Consider the following 11490-nt stretch of genomic DNA (forward strand, 5'->3'; position numbering starts at 1 on the left):
CTCAGTGGGATTCTCTAGTTGTGATTACTCCTAAGAAGAATGGAATGTGTGTAGACTTTAAGCCTTTGAATGTTGTGACCAAGAGGAACCATTACCCATTTCCTTTTCAAGATGAAATCTTAGATAGTGTAGCTAGGCATGAGAGGTATAGTGTGATGGATATTCAGGTTATTTCCAAATTTCAATTACCGTAGAGGATTAGAAGAAAACTCTCTGCATACATGGTGATGCTCATTGGGCTTACAAATGCACCTGCTACTTTCCAAAGATTTATGAAATTGGTGTTTGAGACCTATTTTGGGTCCTTCATTAGAGTGTTCATAGATGATTTCTGTATCTATAGTGGCAGATTAGTTCACCCATTTCATCTTGTTTAATAGTATTAATAGTTTAAGTGTGTGTCAAGATTGTGTTCAACCCTTTTTGGGACAATTACAGAGGGTCAGATGCCATTTGGAGCATACCAAGGAAGGCTTTCGGGAAAATGGTTCCAAGGGGGTGGAGCGAGGATGCCATGATCAACCTCGGGAAGGAGACCATTGAAATGTTCAGGGACAGGGCATGAAGGCAAGGGGACAAAGTGGAACAGATGCACATATCTCAACACCAAATCTGGAGTGGAATCAGAGACGTGTCAAGTTTTCAGTGAAAGGTTGCCGGGAAGGAAGGATGACAAGTTTGGGAGTTGGGAAGAGATAAAGGGATGATGACAGTCATCCAAGGTCAAAGGTTGGAATCTATCACGTGCATCCCGCACTTGGATGCCATGTAGACATATCTATACAGATGGTGCAAGACCTGGGATGGTAAACTGGTCCCATGTGAGCCCAGTCCAGGACAAGTCAGCCAGGGATCCATCCCAGTCGTCCGAGGTCAGGTGTGCATTGTCCTGCACATGAAACAGTGCCAATCCGCGCTATGAGTCTCCCTCTGGAATGATGTCAGTGATTCTATGTATCTGGTATGGTACCGGATGCTAGATTACTGTGTAGTTAGTTAGAACAAAGGGGCCAGCCCATAGGGCTACCCCAAGTCTTAGTGTGGGCATGGGGATGGTGTGAAACCACCCCCATGAGGGCCAAGAAGGCCCTGGCTGAGCCCACCAGCCATGGAGGGCTGTAGGACAGCCCTAGGGGCAGGCTAGGGGAAGCATACAGGCTATACAGCCTATTTAGGGCTGTAAGGGCAAGTATGGGGCAGCCCATACAGGCTGCCCAGTCCCCAAAACAGTCTAAAGACAGTGCCCTGCCCCTTTGTTTTCAGGCGCCTAGTGTCCAGCCATCAAGGGAAATGATGCGCAGATTTTATGTGATTTATTCAGCATTTAATGCTGATTTTACAGTCGTGGGCAGAAAGTATGCTCAATGCTGGCCGCCTGGATTAATGCTGACCGACTGCTGTTTATGGAGTAGTATAAATGGTGAGCCCGCAATCCATTTGTGTTATCTCATATTTCACCAAGAGCCAAGGCAAACAAGGGCCAGACAAGCCAAGGAGTTGCTAACGCAAAGGGGTGAAGGACTGAAGGTCAAGGGCAGGGATTTTCTCAGCCAAGAAAGGTCAAGTTTCTGTATTTTCTTTTCAGATTTACATCATTCTAATAAAGCAAATACACCATCCATGGTGGGGGCCGTACAGAGGGTATTTGGGACCCAATACTGTGTCCTCTCCATCTCTCCCTCTCTCTCTCTATTTTCTGCACATCTTCATTCAGTTTGTGCGTTGATTCCGTCACGAAAAGTGTGCTGATTTCTGAGCATTGAAGTTACCGATCTTCTCCGAAGCTTCCGCATGTTACAGAATCCCATCATCGAGTTTAGCACGTGGGGATGTCTTGTGCATACATTGACATGGTTGGTTTTCCAAGCTAATCCTTGATTAGGCAGCACATCATAAACAGAAAGTTTAGGGCAGTAGCAGCCTTACGACAAGCCAGAACCCTATCAAGCAGCCAACAGGACAGCAGCATATGGTTGCTAGCAATCATCTCCTGTCTGTACCATATTACTCAGTGAGGGCCTTTGTTGTGGGTGTGCCCGCCCAGGAGTTCTCTCCATTTTTTCCATGTCTTTTTTCCCTGTTTTTAGTCGGTTGCTGGCCGACTATGATTTTTGTCTTAGCCGACTATACTTGTGCTGGCCAACTGGCTCTCACCTAGTCGTGGACATTCAGTCAGCCTGTCGGCTGTTTTTGGGCTGGCCGACCAGCACTGTAGGGTGGTATAAATACCATCCTTGCCCCCACACTCTTTTTGTATCTAATCTTCGTGTATATAGCAAAGTTTATACAGCTTCTCTCTGTCAAATCCGGTGCCCGCCTGTCAGTCTATCCCTGGCCCAGCTCGCCAATCAACTTGCCTAGCTCCAAGCTTCCCCAAGCCTCGATGCTAGTCTTGTGTGCGTGTTGCACACGGTAGATACACTCTGTGCACATGACACTCTCTCTCTCCACTTCTCCATCTTGTTTCTCACAGCAGTTGTCTCATTTTCTGCTGTGCATTCCGACATGGTATTAGAGCCCCAGGTGGCTTGAAGCTTGGAGACAGTGGGAGCTTGAGGGTTTGCTGATTTTTGGTGCTGATTGGAGAATTCTTGGGCTGTTCGGGAGTTGGAGATCGGGTAGAAGGAGGCCATCACTGTTGGACAGCCACCTTGCATAGTGTTTGCAGCCTCTTCTTCATCCCCCCCCCCCTTTCACAAGACCTTGTGAACCCTTGAGATGGTTGATTTGCTTGAGATGGCTGAGAAGCACGTGAAGATCCCCACTCTCCCCACATTCCCGGACCCATGAAGCAGATTTCCTTGGAAGTACAGATGCGAGTGATGAATCCTGCAAGGCCTTCGACAACACGGGAGTACATCAACAAACTCCAAGCTCTTCAACAGGAGGTTCTTCAGGCTGGGAAGGAGATATCTTCAGAGGACATGGCCATCACTTTGCTGTCTCATCTGACCTCTCAGTATTCAGCTTTCTACTCCTCTTTGATCACTAGTGGGAAGCTCAGCACCATCACATGGGAGGAGCTTGTGCCTATGGTCTTGGACTAGGAAGAGTAGTTTACGACCTCTCCACAGGGCAGAGGTTCTAAGGCCTTGCCTTACCAGCAGTCGAAAGGCCAGGCAAAGCGAAGTCTTCATAGGAGAAGTCTTCTGAGCAAGAGCCCGAGTCGGATCGTGACACTATTGGAGGAAATGTGGCGTTGCTCAAAAGGGAGCGACAGTGTTCATGTGCGGCAATCAAAGTTGCATGGTGATTGCCAAGAACCCAGTGTTTCATGCTCGCACAAAGCACATTGAGATACAGTATCATTTTGTATGTGAGCTAATCATGGATGGAGCCGTGGAGCTTGTCTACCACCCAACAATAGAGAACTGTGTAGACATTTTCACAAAGGCTCTGGGGAGAGATTTGCTGGAGCGCCATATTCATCGACTTGACATTGGACCGAAGAGATAGTTCACCTATGGGTGGACATTGAGGGGGTGTGTTGGAAAAGCGTTTGCCCAATACTCCACCCCCGTGTTGTTTCCGCAGGTAACGGATGTGCTCTATCATGTAAGGCTCCCTTTATGAAGAGTAGCCGTTGTGGTGAGCACTCAGACACCCGACAGTTTCTAAATAAGACACTAGATGGTGGCCAAGTCTAGTTAGGAGATGGCTTATGTAGACTTGGCACTCCGCCAAGAAAGATGCATGCTTTTGCTGGCTGTTGGAAGAGCCGTCTCCTCCTGCTACCACGTGTACTAGGGATTATCCCACCTGCAATGAAAAGGGTTGAATACCCTTAGTATAAGGGTCTAAGGGCCCTTAGGCCTCCCACATACCTCCACAACCCTTTATGGGTGAGTGGATTGAAGGGATGTTGGGCTCTGTGTGGGAAGGCGGCCGGCAGTGGCGACTCTGCGCAATCTTGCTCCTTCAACATGGTATCGGAGCAGATCGCTCTCCTTGCCTTTCTCTACTTGTCGTCTGCTCCCACCTGTGTGTACAAGCTGCTGGGTTGAGCCAAGCCAAGCTCGTAGTAAAAAGCCTCTGCATCCAAGCCCGCCATGGCCTCTGAGCTAAGCATCTACAGCCATGACCAAGGCTCCGTCGCCTCTGAGCCTAAGCTGATGTCGTGCCTCTGAGCCAAGCCATCTGTTCGTGATCGTTGTGGAGCCGAGTTCGATGCCAGGGGCGTGTTGGAAGAGCCGTCTCCTCCTGCTGCCACATGTACTGGGGATTATCCCACCTGCAATGAAAAGGGTTGAATACCCTTAGTATAAGGGTCTAAGGGCCCTTAGGCCTCCCACATCCCTCCACAACCCTTTACAAGTGAGTGGATTGAAGGGATGTTGAGCTCTGTGGGAAGGCGGCCGGCAATGGCCACTCTGCGCAATCTTGCTCCTTCAACACCGGCTATGTGACCGCATTAGTGAGTGTTGGATAGCAACCCAAGGACACATTGTTCTCGGGTTGCAAGACCTGTTTGAGGGTCCGTGGGAGCTGCGCAAAGTCCCTACGAGATTACGTTGTAGTCTAATATGGTCCCAATCGGATGATATGGTCAGTTGGTCATTTTGGATCAAGTCGTGAGTTCATGACATGGCCAACCTACATCCATGCCAACCCTGGGTATAATATATAGACTAGTTTGATAGCCTTAGTTTATCATCAAGTTCATTGTGTTCAAGCACTCTTGTAAGCAAGACATCCTCAATCCAAAGTCTGTGTCATGTGCATGCACATGGACATGCTAATCCCTGACGAGCAACAAATAAAGATCAAATTAAGGACCAGATTTAGGAACTTCAGCAACTATAAACAAGCATGGAAAGCATTGTGGAGGACCAATATCCTTTCGGCTAGCAGATAATTGTTTTATAAGGGGATGTCGGCAGTAGGGAATTTATCGGTGTCCATGGACCTCACCAACAGCAGGTTGGCTAGTCCACATGGTCTTCAAGAGCCTATGAAGACAAAGGCTGGGTTCATTCAGTCCTTTAGGGGCTGAGTCAGTAGACTAGGACTTTTTGGAGTCAAGAACCCTTTTGATGGGGCAGCCTATGGCTAGCAAGATTGTAGTTCCTTTTTGTACATATTAAATATACTGAAACTCAGCTATCTCTCTCTCTTCTCTCCATCTTCTGCTTGCGTTTTGCATCAGGTTTTTCCTGAAAGGTGTTTAGGGCTGAAAGAAGACTCCTAGAGCTTCCGTATGTGACAGTCTGACTAGATCGCCATCAAAACTCCTTACCCGCAGCAATACAAGTGGGCAGACCGCCATCAGTTTGTAATCAAGTTTGCAAGCAGTAATATTGTTTACTCTCCACTTCTTTCTGCAATTAAGTGCTTTGTATTGTGTTGATCCTACTTCCACTATTGTGTATTCTTACAAGGGCTACCAGGGGCATGCAAGACATCATGGCCATTGAGCTGCTAGGTTGGGTGGTTCAACCTAGTGGTATGGGATGCTAGGTTGGGTCCATTGGTACCAAGCAAGCTTGCGGCAATCACACCTTAGACTTGGGGGTGGTTCGAAGCACTGAACCTACGGTTGGGTGGTGAGTCGCTAGCCACAATCTATCGCAGTCATGCAATGCGCACAATGTCGGGTCTATGAAACCTCGTTAGTGTTTCAGTTCTACGTCAGATAATCCTTGGCGTGGTCTGTGGAGGCCTTACACTGAGAGCTTGATCCCTTCTTGAAAACCTGCAACCCCTTGTTCCTCTGCTCATCCTTGTACCATGGCAGCCAAGCTACGCATCTAGGGGCTTCATACCCCATGATCCTCACCTAAGGGCTCTATGCCCCATGGCTACCCTCATTCTGGCTCCACCGGGATACTTGATGTTGAAGAACCACTTGGCTGTGTTTTCCTATCTGGACCAAAAACAGCCACCTTTGTACTGTGCGTTTTCCAAATCTGCACCAATTCAACACCTCTAGGACTTTTGTTAGGCTCTAATACCAATGTTGCATGCGGAAGAATTTCTTATACTAAGAACTGTGCAAAATGCAAAGATGAACACAGAGGAGAGAGAGATGTTGCTGAGACAGTGTTTTCTGTATGTGTATCAATAGGTACACAGATCCTAGCCAACATGGCCTCCAAAAGGAAAACACCTAAGCCTATGTCTTGTCCCACAAAACCTAGGAATCACATGAATACGATGGGAAATGGTTATGCCTATTTATAGGCTACAAATTACCCCTATCTACAGTCAGCTATTGGAAAGGCAAGACCAGCAGCAAGACAACAAAGGCACAGTGTGGATCATCATGAACCTTTTACAAGCATAGTAGATAAGCATGCATGAACTGGATCTTGTTCAAGATCCAAGATCATCATTGTACATATTCATGTTCAAGAATATACAGTAGATTATGGTTTATATCTCATGTATTGTGTTCTTGAAGTAGTTTGATTAGCATTAATATGTCATGCTAAGCATTACTCGCAGAATATGCAGGCTTGCTCATAGTTAGCATGTTCCAGATATGGGGAACCCCCATATAGCATGTGAATTCAAGAGTAAGTTTGAAAAATCTTTGTTTTATGAGTTTTGAGATTTTGAAGAAACCCATTCTCTATAAATATGAGGCTAATAACTTTCCCTTTTTCTTGATTAAGGAAACCCCTTATGTATGTACATTTTATGTAGCTTCTTTTTTTTTTTTTTAAACTTCTGTTGAACTCTCATGCTACCTCACATATTTTAAGTGGCCCCTCCCAACACTAGCAATGGGGGGTACCTTTTACAGATTGTGTGGCACCTACCACAAGCATATGAAATAGGACTTACAAGGTCATTAACTTTAGCTCGCTGTTCCACTTCTTCAGAAATCACATCTATCTGCATCCATACAAGTGAATAAATAGATATCTAAAAAGCACTGCACCAATCAGACAGTAAAGTGGAATAGTTGTACATAAAAGGTCAAGGAACCAACATCGTTAGAAATGATTACTCGTCGTGTTACAGCCCAACCAATGGAGTGAAGCTTCTGATTCAAAAAAGGACCCAATTGATCTTCTACTTCTCCTCTTCTGTACACAGTCAAAACAATGAAATTATTAGCATCAAAGAGAGGGAAAATCAGAATTCTGTGTTGAAAAGCGTGTGGGAAGAGAGAGTACATACAGAATTTCATCACCTACGACCAGAATTGAGGCTGCAAATAGGCTATTTGCACAGGGTACAATCCCAACATCACCATTGGCAGTAACACTCATTTTTCTCTCCATCTTACTTGGCCTTTTCAACCTTCCTGCCCTCTCCAACCTTCCATCCCGCAGCATGTACGCTGGCCTGAATTTACCACTGCCATGTTGTGGCTGCTCACCATCAGACTTTTGGCAGCTCTCAATGCACAATGCTCCATTAGGAACGGTGTCATGGATACTTCCTATTGATGTGTACCTTACATCCAAAAATCAAGGTACTTATGTAAGCACAAGACCACCTGCCGACTTATACACAGGCAAAATCTACAATATAAAGCTTCATTAACATCGAAAATCCTTAAAAGCATCTCACCCTTGGTCATAAAGCTTGCAGTAAGGAGCTTGGCATGCCAATAAAAAGGCCCACACATCTCTGCATTTAAGTTGAAAGAGGATTGAAGCCAAAAGTTACAAAATGCAATTGTTAGCGAGTGTACCAAAGGCAATACTCCAAAGGCAGACCTGTACGACCAATCCAAAATTGGATTGACACGCATAAATGGTGGCCATCCAATAGAACTTGGAGAAAATTGTTCTTGACCCACCTAAAAACTCCCCCCCAAAAAAAGGAGTGAGTACAAAATATCCTGTCACAACAGCAAAATTGCAAATTCATGAATTTTTGGCTCACTGCATTTGGGTCCCCAATGCGGGTGCCGAGAAAAATAGCCTTGATTGGTTTCTCCCTTAGCAACGCCTCTATTCCTGACTTGAAATCGAGTCTAATAATCTCCATTTCCAAGTTGTACCTGTCCAAGAGATCATAACCCCGCCTAGCTTCATAAGGAAACTGCCTTAAAGTAGGACTTGCAGCAAGCATGAGAACACAAGCCAAGTGAATACTGACAGTTTTGCTGTTTCATGGGTGAATGAATCTATTTCAGGGAAAGCATCCGGGCTCTCAAAATAAATTGTCCTGATAGGATGCTGCTTCTGGGTTTCACTGTTTCCTCCATTACTGAAACCCTGTTTGGCCTCAGCAGCAGCATAACCTGCCCTCAAAAGATGCAGCAACACCTGTAAAACGCATTTCAAGTTTGCTTTACCTTTGGCGTCATGATAAAACATGGCAAGCTGTAGCAACATGTTTTCAAGAATTACCGTGGAATCTTTGCCACCATTGAAACTGAAAGCAAGCTCGTTAAACCTGACAAAGCAAAATTGACCCAAATGAAGCCCAGATATTGCTGATGAGGGCATAAGTGCACTGAAAATCTACACCAATGATAATAAACACACATATAAATAGAAACAAATGTCACATGCCCCATTTGAAAGAGTGAATCATCAGAGCTTGTTGTTCCCAAAGGATACTTTTTGATCGTATCTGGCCCATATCTTCTTTAAAATGATAGAAACACACGTTTGCTGGATCCATTTCATTATAGTGCAAGCTTCAGATGACTCATCCTCGCATGTTAAATGTCTCGTTCTGGCATCCTGTACACATTCTTTAGGCCTTTTTTATGGGGCGGGTGTGTGTGTGTGTGTGTGTGTGTGTAACATCTTGTTCCAATCATGAGATTTGAGACCAATACAAGTGAGCCTTCCCCTTCTTCTTGGATTTCTTGACACAGCACCCTTCAACCAGTGCAACATGTAAATTGAAATTCAAAAATGGGAAATCTTTCCCAATTGTCAGGTTAACCCAGCTTCAAATGAGTAAACACATGAGCATACGTCTAGAGTTCAAGGATCCTTCGGGCTTATGACATGGTTCTTCCTTCTTAATCTACCAATCAGAAGCTATCAATTGAAGAATCCAGATGGAATCAGAAATTCGAGTTGAGGTTACAGCATGGACCCTGAAATCAGCAAAGACAGCAGATGAGGTATCAAATTGGGGGCTTGATCGAATGGAAGAGGGGTGACTAAGGGAGTAGTCACTTCCTGGTGAGACAGTCAGTGCCTCATGAATAGATCTCATTCATATGCTCTGATGAGCCCAAATTTGGCATTGCCAAGTTCTCATTTTTCCCAGAAAAAGCCACTGTCAACCCCGTTGAGGCATTTGTATCCCAACTTGCCAGCATATAATTTACCATGCTGTTGAGAGGATTGATGGAAAGCAGATTGGGGAATGCCATGTTGCTTAAAAATGCTACATCACATTCGGCTTGGATGAGGAAAATAAAACCCTACCTGGTTGTCACGAAGGGCCAAGTGCATCTGTATTATCGTATTGTGGTGAAATTATCCTTACACTGCAACTTTGTTCAATCATTAACTTGATCCTGCTCACACAAGGCTATGTGAACAGTTGGAATATATGACATGGCAATGAGATCCATTCTTGTTTTCATTTTTTTTTGTAGTTTGTTGGGAGTTGTTTTGACAACCATGTCGAAGATGCATATGAGCGCCGTCAGCGCCATGCAGGGTGGTTTTCCTTTGCCTTTGGTGAAAGGGACTCTTAGCCCATCGGACTTATTGGTAGACGCCCCCAAAACTGTTCACAGGTCCCTCCCTCACACCCCTCCCCCCTCCCCTCCGCCCACCACCTCTCACAACCGCCTTATGACCTTGTTTTCTACTGATTAAAGGATCAAAAACTTAAACCATGGATCTTTCTAGACCCCAAAAAATAAAGTATCAGTAATTACAGCTCTGATAATTTGCAGACAAGACATCATATTGTGATTGTTTGTTATCACACTGTGGAGTTAGTTTTGATAGCAAATGACAGGAATACTCACTTGTAGAGAGCAAGGGTACGCTCTATGATGTACAGAGCATGCTTGCACTTGGCCTGGAGTCTTCTGTCTCCACTCTCAGCGACTGCCTTCCATATCTCCATGTGCTCTGGCTCTCTCTTAAGGAGCCAAACCAGCCCCAGCAAACACAAACCCAGTTCTTCTATTTATATCGGATGCTCGTACATAAGCTTTGCTTTGGATTTGCAGAGATTATAGTAGATGGGTCCGTTGGGAGCGATGGTGGACGCCCGTGAAAACTTGCCTTCTGTGATTCTTTTCTAAGAAAGCGCAGAGAAAAGCACGAAGAAGGCTCCGAGGTTAAGGGCGACGCCCAGAGAATGTCGGGTCCAATCTCCTTGCTTTAAAAAATCAAGCTTTCTTTGCTTTTGTGTGTTAAGAGGAGCACACAAGGGGGGGGGGGGGGGGGGGGGGGGGGGGGTATCACACACAAATTTCTAGCTTCTTGGGTGAAGACAGCTCGCTCTCTCTCTCTCTCTCTCTCTCTCTCTCATTCATTCATTGTTCATATTCTACGGCATATATCATGCTTCCGGTAGAGCAACGTCCGCATCGCACAAGCACACACTTCCTTTGCTTGTTGAAAACCAATGTAGCAATGCGCCCCACACACACACACACACACACCTGCATGTGAACCTACATCCCACCCCACACCCTCACACACTTGCATGTGAACCATGTAGGTTGTGCACCACCCTTATGTGGGACATGTGATGACAATGAATTGATTGAAGCTTTCGGTTTCCTCACCAAGGCTTGGGTTTGATTCCCCTCCACTACACTTGCGAGGAGTGGATCTCTCAGAGGGGAGGGGGGGAGGGGGGGTGTGTGTGAGAGACAATCTTGCAAACAAAAACAATGAATTGACTTCAAAAATTTGCAAAAAATATTCCACCCAAAAAATTCTACTGCTAAGGCTTAGGATTAAGGCTTTTCTAACCATTAACTCTTATACCTTTTGGTTTGTAGCAGAGTGCCTCTCTCTCTCTCTCTCTCTCTCTCTCTCTCTCTCTCTCTCTCTCTCTCTCTCTCTCTCTCTCTCTCTCTCTCTCTCTTGCATTTGACATTTTCCTAGACCGAATTGATGGTGTCCTCTTCCCAAAGGTGCAACAATCTTAATGATCACAACAAAGACATTTTCAAGCAAGTAGTGCCATATATTTTGCACATTGTAGCCCCAAAGCCTCCCTTTTGATAGAGATATAGTGTTAATCGAATATTGGGCTAACACATTGTGTAAAAATTTGATAAAGATATAGTGCTAGCCAAATATTGGGCTAACACATTAAAAATGCTTCGTGTAATAATTTGGTGCTCAATAGTTGTAAGGCCAATCAACCATAAGGCCATTTAGTCCACTAGAGCACCACTTTTTATGTTTTAGGTAGTCACAATCTAAAATATATAAGTGAACTCTCACTATTGTATTGTATACTCTCCATAATTGGAAAGAATCTTCCTTCGTGCATTTATATTTTAGTTAATTATCAAGCCATTACTTACACTTTGTTTTTTCCATAAGAGAAATAATGTAACCTTGGGTCACTTAGTTTCTCTAAGGTAAC

General features: G+C 45.0%; 1 protein-coding gene across 1 annotated transcript in view; it reads right to left on the reverse strand.

The window, feature by feature from the left end:
- LOC147623269 (phosphoadenosine phosphosulfate (PAPS) reductase family protein) overlaps positions 1-10465 on the reverse strand; it is a 69465-nt gene extending 59000 nt beyond the window's left edge. Inside the window, exons 1-9 of the mRNA XM_086821368.1 lie at positions 9905-10465; positions 8310-8355; positions 8056-8225; positions 7840-7957; positions 7671-7753; positions 7522-7581; positions 7126-7404; positions 6935-7031; positions 6787-6837 (exon numbers count right to left, since the gene is read on the reverse strand). Coding sequence (XP_086677494.1) covers positions 6787-6837; positions 6935-7031; positions 7126-7404; positions 7522-7581; positions 7671-7753; positions 7840-7957; positions 8056-8225; positions 8310-8355; positions 9905-10005 — 1005 coding nt within the window. The 5' untranslated portion in view covers positions 10006-10465. The remainder of the gene's footprint in view (positions 1-6786; positions 6838-6934; positions 7032-7125; positions 7405-7521; positions 7582-7670; positions 7754-7839; positions 7958-8055; positions 8226-8309; positions 8356-9904) is intronic.
- Positions 10466-11490: the final 1025 nt, after the last annotated feature.

The sequence above is a fragment of the Cibotium barometz genome, chromosome 27 (genome assembly GCF_041138505.1).
Source record: "Cibotium barometz isolate CiBa-2024 chromosome 27, ASM4113850v1, whole genome shotgun sequence".
Lineage (NCBI taxonomy): Eukaryota > Viridiplantae > Streptophyta > Polypodiopsida > Cyatheales > Cibotiaceae > Cibotium > Cibotium barometz.